The sequence below is a fragment of the Kryptolebias marmoratus genome, linkage group LG3 (genome assembly GCF_001649575.2).
Source record: "Kryptolebias marmoratus isolate JLee-2015 linkage group LG3, ASM164957v2, whole genome shotgun sequence".
Classification (NCBI taxonomy): domain Eukaryota; kingdom Metazoa; phylum Chordata; class Actinopteri; order Cyprinodontiformes; family Rivulidae; genus Kryptolebias; species Kryptolebias marmoratus.
This window is the reverse complement of record NC_051432.1, coordinates 24094506-24109316: the sequence shown is the minus strand read 5'-3', so window position 1 is coordinate 24109316 and position 14811 is coordinate 24094506. Positions and strand designations below refer to the sequence as shown.

The 14811-nt window shown below is 39.8% G+C and overlaps 4 protein-coding genes across 7 annotated transcripts; 2 read left to right on the top strand and 2 right to left on the bottom strand.

The window, feature by feature from the left end:
* Positions 1–122: 122 nt before the first annotated feature.
* LOC108236266 (ras-related protein Rab-40C) lies at positions 123–5079 on the bottom strand. Its single transcript, XM_017416812.3, has 6 exons — positions 4358–5079; positions 4202–4262; positions 4057–4117; positions 3206–3283; positions 2760–2982; positions 123–2287 (listed from the first exon to the last, which is right to left on the bottom strand). The coding sequence occupies exons 1-6, from the start codon at positions 4509–4511 to the stop codon at positions 1980–1982; spliced, it is 885 nt and encodes a 294-aa protein (XP_017272301.1). The 5' UTR covers positions 4512–5079; the 3' UTR covers positions 123–1979.
* A 450-nt stretch (positions 5080–5529) lies between these two features.
* zp3c (zona pellucida glycoprotein 3c) lies at positions 5530–8182 on the top strand. 2 transcript variants are annotated; one of them, XM_017416921.3, is made up of 8 exons: positions 5530–6100; positions 6180–6286; positions 6376–6479; positions 7020–7194; positions 7264–7387; positions 7462–7550; positions 7664–7737; positions 7954–8182. In XM_017416921.3, exons 1-8 carry the CDS (start codon positions 5558–5560, stop codon positions 8106–8108), a joined length of 1371 nt encoding a protein of 456 aa, XP_017272410.2. In that variant the 5' UTR covers positions 5530–5557; the 3' UTR covers positions 8109–8182. The 2 variants fall into 2 exon arrangements, with proteins under 2 accessions (XP_017272410.2, XP_024861827.1); XM_025006059.2 differs by having other exon boundaries at positions 7661–7737.
* Positions 7423–10504, bottom strand: LOC108236342 (inositol 1,4,5-trisphosphate receptor-interacting protein). Of its 3 annotated transcripts, none has more exons than XM_017416919.3 (2): positions 10353–10504; positions 7423–10110 (listed from the first exon to the last, which is right to left on the bottom strand). In XM_017416919.3, the coding sequence occupies exon 2, from the start codon at positions 10076–10078 to the stop codon at positions 8213–8215; it is 1866 nt and encodes a 621-aa protein (XP_017272408.1). In that variant the 5' UTR covers positions 10079–10110; positions 10353–10504; the 3' UTR covers positions 7423–8212. The 3 variants fall into 3 exon arrangements, with proteins under 3 accessions (XP_017272408.1, XP_017272407.1, XP_037830712.1); XM_017416918.2 differs by having other exon boundaries at positions 7423–10083; positions 10353–10502; XM_037974784.1 differs by having other exon boundaries at positions 7423–10080; positions 10353–10459.
* Positions 10117–14362, top strand: LOC108236355 (calcium homeostasis modulator protein 1). The gene is made up of 3 exons (XM_025006096.2): positions 10117–11350; positions 12134–12718; positions 13255–14362. The coding sequence occupies exons 2-3, from the start codon at positions 12173–12175 to the stop codon at positions 13753–13755; spliced, it is 1047 nt and encodes a 348-aa protein (XP_024861864.1). The 5' UTR covers positions 10117–11350; positions 12134–12172; the 3' UTR covers positions 13756–14362.
* The last annotated feature ends 449 nt before the right edge of the window (positions 14363–14811 follow it).

Here is a 14811-nt window from a genome sequence, read left to right as displayed (position 1 = left end):
TTTTAATGCACTTAAGCACCAGCAGCTCAGGACTGGACAAAAGGAAGGGAAAAAAAATCCTCCCACAGTTCCCACAGAGCTGCTGATAAATGTCTGAATGAAAACAAACAAGCGGACAGGAGGACAGTCGAGTCTTTATTTGAATGGTTTTTAAAAGGAGACAAAAATTGTTTCTGTCAAACCTTTTTTTTTTTGTTTGTTTGTTTTGTTTTGTTTTTGACACGCAGCTCTGATGGCAACGATCACTATCAAATGTTTACATATAGTGCTTTAAATGTTCCCTTACTCCATTGTTCTGGTCTCAACACCCAACAGAAAACATGGCGCCATTAAAACATGCAGAATTTCACCCCCCCACCCCCTCCGGACGACCTTTTTACACACTGAAGGTGATGGCATGAGAGCACAAAGCACGTTCGGCAGCGGGGGCAAGGGGAAAAAAAATTATATCGCTTATTCAACTTTTAAATGAAAATATTAGTTTGAATTTAAGGAACAAAATCCGCACGATGTTTCTCTCCTAATGTGTCCAGATGCCAACTAAAACAGGCGAAATGTTAAACACCGGCCATATTTGGTCAATCACATGACTCAAGCTTCAGCCGAGTGCTTTGTTTACAATCAGTGCAGACCCTCATTTCAGAATTGCATTCAGCATATTTGGAAAATTACTGAAGTAAACTCTTTCAAACTGCATCATTTGATCAAACGCAGGATAACCTTTTTAATCTTTGATTTCATAGTTCAATAAGTAGCTTTAAAATACTTAATGTTCCTTCTGATATGCTCATTGCGTACTTCTTGTGTTATATCTAGAATACCTCTTCCACAATAAACAAACCACTGTTTAAGCCCCTTCTATTCAACACATTTATGAATGCTGAGCAGCAGAACAAACAAGCACTGATAACAAGTGGCATCCATGTTCCCCCGTAGCTTTCCAACTCTCATACATAACCACGTGGCTGCAGAAAACAAGCAGTTGAAATACTGTTTTACATTCATAAATACTTAGCATGTACATAAAATATCTCAAAATCCTGCACATTTACAAATTCATGTCAAGACCGAATGAATTTAAAGGCAAAGACGCCGAGAAAGACCAAATGATCGGCACACGAATTTATACAAGATTTGTTTTCATCAGCATCAGGCGATCGCTCGTCTGTGTTGAGATCAAAGTTTAGCATGCTGTTGACAGTTAAAAGCCAGTTAAAGTAGGTACACCAGAAACAAGATTTAGAGGTATAAAAGAACAGCAAGTTTGCACATATGAATGAAACCAACGGGCACAGCACTGAGTTTCCTATTTTGATCAGATTGTTTTTAGAAGGACTGCTCCTAATTTGTTGAGCCTGGAAAGCTTAATTCGCTCGTTTAAATCGTGTTCTTTTTTCACTTTACCAAGGTAATCTGAGCTTCGAATAAATAGCGCAACACTCTTGAGGTTGTAAATGAAATTTTCTATTGTACAAAAAGCCCAGAAGACGCACAACGTCAACGCATCTCTCAGAACATTCAGGACGAGCAGGAGATGCTCCTCCACACAACAATCACCAAACACAGAACAACACAGAAACGGTCTATGTACAGCTTCAAGTCCAGCGTTAAATACCGCTGATCTGAACAATCCTTTTCTTTCCAATAAAAGTAAGTCATCTCATAGTGTTAACAAGTAAGTGATAATCCTTAGTTCACATTAGTTGGTCCCAGGGAAATCTTGTTCATCTTGATCACAGCAAACCTCTGTAGTATAGACAACAGCTAAACGAACATCCACAAGATGGCACCAGCAAGCACAAAGAACAGAACCTGATCCATCTGTCCAAGTCGGTTCCCAACGATCAGAGGAACGTCACGTCTATATTCACTTCTGACAGCTGGGAGCTCTCCATGCTCTTCCTTGGCCTTGTGATCTCGGAGGGAAACAACATCTTTAACATGGGCGCCATGGAGGCAAGGATTACGCCGCTCCTTCACTACGATATCTTACAGTTCCCCTTGGAGGAGGAAGAGGACGACGTGTGTTTTGGAGGACTCTGTGGAGGCCTGAAGGACTTTGAGCGTTTGAGGCTGCTAGCTTTGCTTCCACCGCTGCCGCCGCCAGACGCGGTGCTGTTGGCCACAGAGTACGAGCGTCCGTGCATCATGACGGCGTTCATGCCATTGGCCATAGAGAAAGACTTGAGGTGTGACTTGATGGCCACAGGAAGCGGCAGTTTGTCGATGAGGTGCACTGGTGTGCAGGAGACGATGGAACGGCAGCACAGGTCCTGGAGGCTGAAGACTGGAACGAGAAAAATGAGTTCATGACTTGCAAGTCTGAGACAAATACAAGACTTCACAACTTCATATTTAGAAAATGTACTAAAACAGCTGACACAGCCCTATTATTGTTTCTTAAATAGACAAAAATTAGACCATTATCCTGTTGAACTGTTTGCTCAGTAGTTAACAACTTCAAAAAATAAAAACCTCAGCCACATCGGAAAACTTTAAATGTCCAACTGTGTCACCAGCCTTATTTTATTTTCAAAATTTTCCAAACTTTTATTACCCGTTCCTATTTGTGCCTGTCAAAACTTGTTCTCAAACATTTTATTTGTACAGACCCACACTTTAAATGTAATTTAAATCTGAACTTTAATTTCAATCTGAAGTTTTTGCATACATTTTGTTGTTTTAACCTAATTCTTTAACATTATTTTTTAAATACATTACTAACAGAACACACACAGAAAGAAAAGAAGCAAGCCCACCTCTGTTGGGCCTCCAGAATTTTTCCATCCCGTGTCTCATCAGCACAATGCGCGACAGCTCTGTGAAGGACTCGATGACGTTGAAGTTGCAGAGGGGACTGACTTCAAAAAACGTCATGCTGTTCTTCTCTGCGTAAGCTCTCGCCTGCTCTGTTGGGACCTGCCGTTTAAATGCCAGGTGAAGTCGGTTTCCTACGAGGATCCTGGGGACACCCGGGGCATGCTGAAGGAAACAAAGCAACTGCGTTCACAAACTAATGTCTTAAAATTACTTTTCAAAGTTTTCGGTGTACACATTCAATACAAACCTAAAAAAAACAAAAAAAAAACCCACTGATTTTACTCAGACAGATGGTTCAAATGATATGGATACATATTACACCCTTATCTACCAGACGTGTATTTGTTATACTTGCTTGTCAACAACAAAAGTTTAAGGGGATTACCTCATCGATTTCCCGAATCCAACGATCAATTCCATCAAATGACCAGCCGTTTGTAATGTCGTACACAAGCAGAATGCCCTGTCAAGAAACAAGTTCATGTAAGTCCAATTACTTAGAATTTAACTAGCAAGGAGTATAGATACTGGTTCAGTAGCAAATGTTGCTACTTTTTGTAGTTGTTTCTAATCAAATGGAAACAACAGAAGTTTTCAAGGCTTTACTCGACTAACAAAGGGAGGAAGGACATGTTCCTAAAACCCTGCGGATGTGTGCTTGTCATGTTTCACCTGTAAATTTCACAGCATCACCAAACAAAACGAACCGAACAGAGCTAACATGTGTGCATCGTTTGTTTTACCAGGAGCCTATCCTAAAATGTGAAAAAATATTATGAGCTGCTCTGTTTTTAATAAGTGTCGATTTAGTCCTATGACTCTTTGCAACGTAACACAGAAACCTGACTCTTCGTTTGATTCCCATGCGATTTGCAGCATGAAAGTCAACATTTCTGATTCTTATTGGCCACAACAAACCCTGATTGATTGTACTAAACTCTCAGGCATTAAAACTTTAAAATTCATATCAATAAAAGTTTAACCTCTACAAATAACTAAAATGAATAAAAATACAATTCCACAAATCACAAAGTAACATTTAGGGCTTAAATCTAACAGTCCTACAGGTTACTGCAGTAGCCTTTGAGAAACTTTCCTCAGTTAAAGCACCTCTTTACACACTAAAATGTGAACATCTTACAGCACAAACACAGAGCTGTACATATTCAGATGCAGTAGGATTAAATGAAATATAGAATTATGAAAAAAAAACAGGGAAATTGTTTTTTAAATCACCTGTGCTCCGCGTGAATAGGACCTGAAGATGGTGCAGAACCTGCCTTGTCCTGATGTGTCCCTGTAAAAAGATATCAGAGACAATCAAACAACAACACACTATGAGCGTGGTCTTTTTCTTCTTTACCAGCATAATACAACTTACCACAGCTCTAACTTAACTCTTCTGCCATCGAGCAGAATAGTGGTGGTCTTGTAGTCAATCCCTAAGAGTGAACACAATCCACACTAAGTAAATTAAAGGTGGTCGTTCGAGGTTTATAATTTAATACTAAACAGGTTAACAAAAGTAGATGTTCACCACTGCTGTAGGCGTAAGGAGACTCCACTGATCCGTCCTGCAGACTGTCCAAGATTTCACCTTTTCCCACATCGCTGTCTCCCACAAGAAGAAATTTCAAGAGATAATCGTAGCTCTTGACGGGACTGTTTTGAGTTCCCATCATCCCGCGCATTGGACCCGGTTTACAGAGAGCTTCTATAGCTCATCAGAAGTGTGTTGTTAGGAGCGGGAGATTATCCGAGGGGGGGAGACAATCCCAAGGGTCCCGACCGGGGGGAGCGAACAGAACGCGGAGCGCCGTTTGACGTTAGCCGCTAGCTGTAGCTAACTAGTTAGCTGGTATACTAACCTCGATAATAAGTCCTATTATTAGTTTTGGTTGCTGTGAATACCTATAATAGTGATCGTATTCCAGCAGACTTAACGAAGTAAAAAAATATCGCTCAGTATTTTTAGCATTAGACGGAAAACAAATATTCAAAACAACATCGGCTGCTAGCTCGCTCGTTAGCTGGGCCAGCTAACACAAAGGTTATCACTGCATTATTTACCGACAGAGCTGAACTGCAGAGTTAAAAAAATAAGCTGTTTATTTCTACAAAAAATATTACTCTACAAAACCAATTACGAATTTCTCTTCAGTTTGAGTAAAAAAAACAACAACATGCTAACGAAGGACAAACACAGCCCACGAACATAACGTACATCGAACCAGTTCTGTGTGGGAACTTCCTGGTCGCGACTCAGTCCGTTGCGTAACATCCGGAAGCGGAAAAAGGAAATAACAAAATAAAAGACTACCATGATTACGTTTTGAAATTTATTATTATTATCTACGTTTTTAAATTTTTTAAATCTCGCCCCTTTGAAATTGTCAAATAGTTTTGAAATTAGAGAAATAGACATAAATGTACAAAATATAATCTGGTTTCGGAACTAATAAATATTTCTACATAAAATATGTACCTTCACATGATCTCAATTAAGATATAATTTGACAATTTTTATTATTATTGATAACACAATCTACTTGTTGTTTTATATTTGATAATGTAAAGTTGTAATATAAATAAAAAGATAAACAACATATCATATAAAGTGAGTGATTTCAATATAGGCTATTGTGACTTTTTTTTTTTTGGCTGCTTTGTGATCACCACCTGTAGCAGCTGTTGAGAGTTGGCCCTTGATTGCAGCATAGGAAAGCCAGGTGAAAGCATGCTACAGGCAGACTCAGGTGTGAAAATGATGAACGTGGGGCTTGTTTTGCTGCTCTTTTGCTCTGCTTGCTTTGGTTTGCTCACGGAGCAGTCTGAATCTGAATGGGAGAGAGAGAAGAATGTGACAAATGAAAACGGTTCCTTACCTAAATTAAAATCCCTGGATGCATCAGCTGAGGAAGCTACTAAAGAAAGAGCAAAGAAACTTCCTGAATATCTCGTCGTTCCTTTCTCCAGTGATCAGAAAGAGGATCTGAAGCCAGAAATGGGTGTTAGACAAATCCCTAGATGGCTCCAGAAAGTGTTGCTGGGTGTTCCTGCTACTGTCCTGCTACCAGATAAAGAAGCAACACAACAATCCGACTTGGCTGGAGTTCTTTGTTATCTTGACAGAATATATGTAAGAATCAAAAGGAAAGTCTTTAAGTCTGAGGATGCGCACTTATATTTGACACTAGGTAGTTGTCCTGTCAACCAAATGTATGAAGACCACTTCTACTTTCTGTACTATTTGAAAACTGATTGTGGATTCAAAGTAGAGGTGAGTTAAAATCACCCCCATCCCTCATGCCTAAGTGTCTCTTAATTTTATAAATCTCACATTTTATTTTTCCATGCAGAGTTTTCCAGATTATTTGTCCGTCAGCATTTCGCTCCACTATAATCCAGCTGGTCCAGTTTTAAGGGAAATGCCGTTTGACATTCCTTTGCAGTGCAAATACCATAGGTAAGATTTTGTATTTTTATATAAACTCAGCTAAAATATAGTTTTTTTTAATTCATTTGTTGTGCATGTTTTTCTTGTAACTACTGCAGGTGGTTCTACTCGTATAAAGTTGGCTTTCATCCTAAACTACAAGGAGGAACGGTTCACAAAAAGCTTCAGTCAAGCAGCAATTTCACCATTTCTCCTCAAGATGGTATGCTTTGTGAATGTTTTTTTCTAGCATTCCCTGTAATATTCAAAGTTGTCAACACGCTCTTAGATTTTTATTTTTTAGCATTTTGAAATGCGGAGATGGCTGGGAGATTGACCCTTTCTAAGCCAAACTAGCAGAAATTCCCAAACTTCAACAAATTTGAAAAACTATGAATCATGAGTCTACTGAATAAGATAAAATATCAGAATAGATGTAGGGAAAACATTGCAACAAGCATTATTTGAACATAATTATAGAATCAGAAAGTTGTCAGACAGTTTTAGTTCAACTTTATTTTAATGCAAACATGCAACACATTTCATCTTAAGCAGGTAAAAATGTAAGGCTGCTATAAACAGCCATTAAATACTAAAAAATAATTAAAAATGTATCCTTGTGGCTAAAAATTTATGGAATCAAATAGGTTTCACAAACATTTCTCAGGTTTTTTGACGAACATGAAGCAGCAGTTTTTTTGGGTTTTTTTTTTTTTTTGCTTTTTTTATTATTTGTCCTGTAAATTCTTTCATCTTGCTGCAGGATCAGGGAAATTAATCACCAGCAGAAAAATCTACAATTTGGGGGATCCAATGTACTTTGAGGCCAGTGGACCTGACAAAACTGGAGAAAAGAGGATTTACATGAATAAGTGCTATGTGACTGCCTCCCAGGACCCCTACTCACATCCTCAATACACAGTCATTGACAATAAAGGGTAAGGCTTAAATTAATTAATTAAAATGGAACTTTTTGCTTTGGATTAATGTTTTCTCTAAATCTCCAGCTGTATGATTGATGGTAAAGTGACGACGCAGTCAAAGTTCCTCACTGGTGACTCAAAGATGACTCAGAAATTCAGCGTAGCAGCCTTTATTTTCAAAGAAGGTGCTTCCAGCACTTCTCCACAGGTACAACAAACAAATGGTAATGACTTCATGTTTTCTCAGAAGATTTTAATTAACACTAAAACACGGTCTTCCAGCAATTCTACATGCACTGTGAGATGTCTGTAGGTCCACTTTCTCCAACTTCGAGTTTAAAGGCGTGCAATTACGATCCTGCTGAACAGAAGTGAGTTGAGACCTGCTACTTGCCTGCAGTGGCAAACCGTTAGCAGTTGCAAGTGCACTCGACGGGCAAAGCTGCAGCTGTATTTTGACCTGATAATCCTGTTTATGCTGTAGGTGGAGGGAGCTCTACGGTAAAGACTGTGTGTGTGACTGTTGTGAGTCAACATGCCAGTCAGCAGCACCGGAGGGTGAGTTTCCACCTTTTTCTTTTTTTTTAATAAAATGGAGGTGTCGTAAAACTGTCCATCAGATGCAGCGTGTATTTGATTCTTAACGCGCTATGAAAGAATATTTCTTAAGCTAATACTGGCGCAAATCCAAAGTGGAATAAAGAGAATCTTATGATGCAAATTTAAAAGTTTGGAATATAACGTCTTTTTTTTTTTTTTTTTTTTTTTCTTCAGGAAAGTCTAAGAATGTCGTCTCCAGTCGCTCCTGGAAAGTTGACTCTGAAGATAAATTTGAAGAAGCTGACCACCTGATGAAATCTACAGATACTGATCCAGTGACCTCCAACTGGAAAGAGCAAACAAACTTTGGCGACTGTGAGCAAGACTAGAGTTTGAAATATTAATTTTAAATAAATCTTGGGGACTCTCTTACTTCATGAGATGTCATTACTTTCTGGATAAATACTTTTGCACCATTTAAAAAAAACAATTCTCAAACAGAAGAGTTGGCATTGTTTGTATGTTGAGCAACATAATCGTGTATCAGCATGTCTGCGTTTCGAAGCATCTCCTGAAAATGCGTGACAGCATTTTTGTAAATACAATTATGTACAAAAAAGGGATGGAAGAGATTCACCGGTTTTGCTTTGGTGAGCTCTGTGGGAAGGTCAATGACCTTGGCTAAAGGGTTACCAATAAGAACATGGGTCAGCAGTTTCTTCTCGAGGCTTTTCTCCATAAACTCCAGCAAGTCTTGTAGCCTGCAAGCCAGAAGGTTTGAGTTCCACTGTGATGGTTTTTTGGTCAACAGAAGGTGCATTAGTGCCATTTTGAAATGGTAGTCTTTCAGTGCAGTACTTCCTGACAGCACTGACTGTCTCTTGTGAAGGAAACAAGCAATATCAAGAGTTTGATCGTGGCAGGAGTTTTTAGGCAGGCGTTTGGAGAGGTATTCCAAAAGGTGGTCTTCGTAGTTGGTCAAGGAGAGTGTCCAGAAGATGTCCAAATTATTGGAGGACCAAGGTGTAATGAAGAAATGAGCTTCAGCGTTGAATTTAATCACTGGATTCATGTTGAAGCAAATCATCTTCCCTGATCTGAACCGAATGACCAGAGCACCTGGCGCCTCAATGTAGGGGATGTTGAGCTCAAACTCGTACTTGTGTGAAATCTGCGCCCATGCTTGTTTGATGGTTCTCTGGAACCACCTGGCAACCTTCCCCTTAGACAGGAAAGGAGTGTTTTTGGAGCATAGACCGTCACAAACATCCACCATTTTTGTTTTTATTTTCTTACTCTCACAATGCAACAAACAAACCATATCGTCTTCTGCCTCAGACTGGCAGGGGCAGCCATTTTGGATTCTTTCTTCCACCAGTTTTATTTGACCGCAGACTTGCATGTCTAACAACAGGTCACTCACCTGGTTGTTTACGAGCTGACACTGAAAGCCGTACAGGTCAGGTGGAGTGACGTGAACGATGATATCACTCGCATTCCCCACTTGGAAGTCTTCAATCACCATGCTGCCGTTGTCGTCACTGATGTTCCTCATGGCATCTAAGAGGTCATTTGCAAAACCTTCCAAAAACTCACCGTCCCTCCCTTTCTTCTCAGATGAGATTTGTACACATTTATCATAAAAATAGTGCAGGGTAGCAACATCAGGCAGCAGGACTTCAGCAACTCTGCAGCCTGCAGGGAAGGTCCCGGTTACCTCCTGATTCATCTGGAAATGTCTCTTCAGGTATTTCCCGAAGAAGCGCATCATAGAAATAATGGAGAATGTGTTCCAAATATACCAGAGGTAATCCCTCTCCCAGTCTGCAAGGGCCGCCTCTGCAGTTTCGGTTTCTGCTGCTTTGGTTTGGACGTGTGGAAAAGGTGATTTTCGTTCTTCCATCTGCTCTGGCTTTTTGTCTCTTTCCTGTAGATTCCCTGGCTCTTTGGTAGCACTGTTATTCAGGACGTCTTTCCCATTTTGTTTAGTCTTTAGGTCACTGTTATGTTCTTGCGGATTTGTATCAGATTCATTAGCACTTTTCTTCGGTAATTTGTGATCAGACCTCTCTCTTGGTTCCTTAGTAACAATCGTTTCAGTAGAATGTTGATCAGACTGACTCTGTTGCTCAGGAGTGATATTTATGTCATCGTGAGGCCCTTCATTTCCATCTGGTGTCATTTTATCACTAAGAGGTGTTGCTTGGTCCAGTTTCTCTCTCTCTCTCGGCAGCCTCTCCTCAGGATTGTGCGAATCCGGGGCGATGATATGATCCGACTCCTCGACACCGGGGTCTCTCGGGCACAGCAGAAGACCCAACGCCACCACAAACACTCGCAGCACCGTTTCTTGCATCATCACTTCTGTCGGTGAAAGAGTTGGGGAGAACCCTTCAGTCAAATAAAAAAATATGCACCATAAATGAAATGTGTAAGACTAAAAGATCAAGTTTTAAAAAAATGGCAATTACACAAATATTTAAAGAAATGATGCAGGTCTAATAAGTGACTTCCTTAACTGTCTAAAGGTCCCATCTTCTTTCTTATTTGGAGACATTAAACAGAATATTAAACACTGTGACTTAGTCAATATATAACGTTTTACGGTGGATTAAAAAGAGAGAAATACACACCCGAATCCGAGAAATTTGATCAGAACGGTGCAATGTTCCGATGATGTGAGTAGTTATAAAGGAGGAAACAACCTTGCGCACCAACAAGCCAAAATCTCTTCCTATTTCAGATGTATGTTGCGACTCACTTCCTGTACACCCGGCCCATGTGCTCTGCTTTGACATTTTCCTGTGCGGCGTTCAGAAGTAAGAGTTTGAGCCGACTTCCTGAACTTTCAGCTACACATTCGAAAAAAAAGGTCTGAGTCACTGAAGGGGTTTGAGTTGTGATCTGCTGCAACAAATAAGGATGCACACTTTTGTTCAAACAGAAACTATGAGTAGTAAAAGGGCTTCAGTAATAGGACGACAAACCGCTGCCTTTTATGTTATTGTGGACTTCTAACTGGTTTGTCGAGCTCTGCTTCATTCTGTGGAGGTGAGGTGTTCAAAGGGCTTTGTGAAATACACTAATCCCTTAGAGTAATATCACTTTTTACATGTGATAAACTGTTGCATCTCGGGGGTTTATCTCTAAGCATTTGAAAACAGATTCACCTTTTGCCTGTGACAGGACAACCACATTTTCCAGCCAAAGCCAAAGAAATTTGAATGGATCGAAAGCTTCTTTGCATGTCTAGGTTGTTAGAGCTGCACACGAAACAACGCTGCACTCTGGGCAACCAGAGAGCTTAGACTGGCACAAAAGACACAATTTTCATACAAGGCAAACCTATTAAGCTGAAAGATGAAAAGGATAATAGAAAGTATGTTGGTGTTTTCTGAAGCTTTTACGAAAGCCTGCGTTGACTGAGAAGCTTTTGTCGAATCGCTGTAACCCAGGTGTCTGAAAGGGAGGGGCTGACGACGGCTTTAGTTTTCTACATCATCTGAGTTCGAGAAGCACTTCAGAGTCGATTGGACGTGCGTACTTTGAACAGAACCACAGTTCGTTTATTATGGCCTTTAATTTAATATGACTTTTTTTCTAATCTTCTTATCCACTTTTAAGTAAAAAGGTAAGCTGTTTTTTGATCAATATCTCCACATTCTTTTATTTTTTACTTATTAAACTGAATCTCAGTTCACATGAAAGTTGATTATTGGTTGATAAGTCATTTTTAAAAACAGTTAAAGAATAACTTCAACTCTGACTCCCAAGAATTCTTATTTGCTAAAATGAGCTGAAGAGAATCTCAGCCAACATGGATTTTTAGTATAGTATTTTGAGTTATAACAAATAAAATTATGATCTGTTTGTTTTTTAACCTCCAACTAAAACATAACAGCTGTAAGAACATGACAACCAGTTTATTTGTCATATTTTGAGTATTTTAATTTGTTAAAAGAACTGTGATTTGTACAAATATCTATATCTCTTCAACTTTAGAAGTTGCAGCCAGAAACTTAATATAAACTTATAAAAACTAAATATTTGACTGGAAGTTTTGATGATAGCACACATGAACAGCGCATAATTGTGAAGTATTTTTACAAATCTTCAGCCCCCTTTTCTCTGAGACCCTGAACTAAAATCCAGAGCAACCAATCGCCTTTAGATGTTGCCTAATTAGTAACTTAATTTTAATTATTATTTTTTTAAAATCTGTCTAAATGCAGCCTCAGAGGTTTGTTGCAGAGCATTAATGAGCAAACGGCACAGAGAAGACCATGGAACACTGCAGACAGGGGGGGTTAAAGTTGAGACGTTTAGAAAATCCCAATAAAATACGCTGAAGTTCGTCACTGTAACTTGACAAAATGTGGGACTGTAATTACTCTAAACTGATTTCTTTTCACAGATTTACCTCTGAACCAAAGGTCCACCTCATCCCACAAAGATGGATAAGTTCCGTATGATGTTCCAGTTCCTCCAGTCCAACCAGGAGTCCTTCATGAATGGGATCTGTGGGATCATGGCGTTAGCAAGTGCCCAGATGTACTCCGCCTTCGAGTTCAGCTGCCCCTGCATGCCGGAGTACAACTACTCCTACAGTATTGGACTGCTCTTCGTCCCTCCCATATGGTTCTTTTTATTAGGTTTTGTATTGAACAATAATGTGTCCGTGCTGGCCGAGGAGTGGAGGAGGCCTATTGGGAGTCGGACAAAGGACCCAACCATCCTGCGCTACATGTTTTGTTCCATCACGCAGAGATCTCTGATCGCGCCCGCAGTCTGGGTGTCTGTCACTCTCATGGATGGGAAGAGCTTCCTCTGTGCTTTCAGCATCAACCTGGACATTGAAAAGTTTGGGAATTACAGTTTTGTGAGAGAGATGTCAGAGACGGAGAAGATTAAACTGCTGGCAAGAATTCCCTGCAAAGACCTGTTTGAGCATCAGGAGTTAAGAGTGGCTGCGACGCGGTACATCAAGTGTATATCACAGGTACCCTGAAATGTTTTACTTTTTCTCACAATGGTTTTTGGTTTGTCGGAAAGGTTGAGTGACCCTAAAATATGGCTGTACAAGCAGCAGAATCTGTCTAACCTTAGATTGTCAGAGGGGGTCTTTTTAAACAGAATGTATCAGTAAAACACTCAGAGGGCAGCAGGAACTAACATCAAACTAAACAGATACAATGTTTACTATATTCTGTTGCCTCCTAATAAGGAAATCTCAGAAGACTCATCAAAAAAGAGTTTTTGCATTGCAGAACCAATGTTATTCCATAAACTGTTTTAAGGAAGCTTAAGAGGAGCTTCTTTCTAAAAAAAAATACAAACATGTCAGTGTTAAAGCTGTCATTTTTATTTTATTTTTTTGTATCTAGGTAATTTGCACAACAGTTTCATGAGATCCAGACTAGAGATTAAGATATCTAAGGCTGTCAACTGCACTTGTTTCTTTCTACATATGTCCTTCTTCTGTTTGATAATGCTAATATGAGCTATAATGAATTAAATGTCGTCTTCATTTTGCAGGCATGTGGGTGGATGTTTTTGCTTATGATGACCTTCACCGCCTTCCTGATCCGAGCGATAAGACCGTGCTTCACCCAAGCTGCCTTCCTCAAAACCAAGTACTGGTCTCACTATATCGACATCGAGCGCAAGATGTTTGACGAGACCTGCAAGGAGCACGCCAAGAGCTTTGCTAAGGTGTGCATCCATCAGTACTTTGAGAACGTCAGCGGAGAGATGCAAAGCCTCCACCACCATCACGTCAGCAAGGACAACAGCGAAGAAGATGACAGGAGCGACGAAGACAAGCTCCTGGGGATCAGGGCCCAGAATGATATGAACAAGGTTTTGTGGAACTGGCACACCTGTAAGCCAGCGCTGGCTCTGAGAAAGAACCAGACTGATGATGAAAACAATGAAAAACTCAACGGAAAGATGAATGGAACAATAAATGGGTTTGCAAACGGGCACGCCCGCGACGTAGAGAAAAAGGAATGGGCTGTGTATTACAGTAAGGTCTGACCAGTTCAAAGATGAAAATATTTGCTAAATAGCTTCCAGACATTTGCTGCGTTTTGGAGCTCTAGTGATTATTTTGTTTCAGAAACGTTAGAAATTGAAAAGTTTGAGCTGTAGTTTTAAACTCTGATTTAGTTTTATTTATTGAAAGTTGATCACACTGCACAGATAAATATTAATATTGAAGTATGAATGTGATATGTACAGCTGTGTGACATAAGAGGTACTTATAATGAAAACTCAACATTTTTAACCCATTTGAGCAACCGCATGTGTGGAAGAAACGTCTTATATAGGCAGTAGTCTCACAAATTGAACCCAGAAACTAAAGAGCTCTAAATCCTTTTTGAATAAAAGGCTGAATGACGGAGAATCTGACATGAAACTCAAGAAACTTAAAGTTGGTAAAAAAACGTTTTGTTTGTTTCAGAAAGGTCATTCCAGCTCAACACGAGAGAAAAGCACCGGGTGGAGAAAGAAACAGGAATTCCAACTTTTTCAATATTAGTTCAAAGTTCAAGCAGTTAAAACCAAAAAGAAATTGTGTGTTTTTAAGCTTCATAAATAAAAAAAATTAAAAAATGACCAGAGAATTTGTGATGAGCAGGCTTTTAGGAATGATGGGTTGCAGGGTGGAGCTATCATGGCTTAGGGTCGTGTTGCTCCTCATGGGCTACGCAGACTAATGCAATCGACTCATTTCTTAATTCTGCATCAGATCAAAAGCAGTTTGCATGAATGCACTGGATCCCGAACTATTTCTCCCATCCAGATGGTTTAAAATTCAAAACAGATCGCTGAATGATCTGCGTGCAGAGCTTCACTTGCCTGCTTTTATATTGATGCTTATATATATGATGCTTTTATAGTTATTACAACTAAAAACCAGCGATCAGGCCCGAAACCTGGGAGTAGTGATGGACTCTGACCTGAACCTTCAAAACCACATTAAGACAGTCACAAAGTCGGCCTTCTATCACCTGAAGAACATCTCCAGGATTAGAGGACTTGTGTCTCAGCACGATCTAGAGAAACTCATCCATGCGTTTGTCTTTAGCC

What these genes read in the sequence shown, in the direction of transcription:
- LOC108236266 (XM_017416812.3), bottom strand. Translation starts at nt 4,511, where the DNA reads ATGCGCGGGATGATGGGAACTCAAAACAGTCCCGTCAAGAGCTACGAT. An exon ending in CCTATTCACGCGGAGCACAG is followed by an intron (nt 3,284 to 4,056) that starts GTGATTTAAAAA and finishes GTTTCTTGACAG; the next exon opens with GGCATTCTGCTTGTGTACGA. An exon ending in GGATTCGGGAAATCGATGAG is followed by an intron (nt 2,983 to 3,205) that starts GTAATCCCCTTA and finishes TGTTTCCTTCAG; the next exon opens with CATGCCCCGGGTGTCCCCAG.
- zp3c (XM_025006059.2), top strand. Translation starts at nt 5,558, where the DNA reads ATGCTACAGGCAGACTCAGGTGTGAAAATGATGAACGTGGGGCTTGTT. An exon ending in ATTGTGGATTCAAAGTAGAG is followed by an intron (nt 6,101 to 6,179) that starts GTGAGTTAAAAT and finishes TTTTCCATGCAG; the next exon opens with AGTTTTCCAGATTATTTGTC. An exon ending in ACAGTCATTGACAATAAAGG is followed by an intron (nt 7,195 to 7,263) that starts GTAAGGCTTAAA and finishes CTAAATCTCCAG; the next exon opens with CTGTATGATTGATGGTAAAG.
- LOC108236342 (XM_017416919.3), bottom strand. Translation starts at nt 10,078, where the DNA reads ATGATGCAAGAAACGGTGCTGCGAGTGTTTGTGGTGGCGTTGGGTCTT.
- LOC108236355 (XM_025006096.2), top strand. Translation starts at nt 12,173, where the DNA reads ATGGATAAGTTCCGTATGATGTTCCAGTTCCTCCAGTCCAACCAGGAG. An exon ending in ACATCAAGTGTATATCACAG is followed by an intron (nt 12,719 to 13,254) that starts GTACCCTGAAAT and finishes TTCATTTTGCAG; the next exon opens with GCATGTGGGTGGATGTTTTT.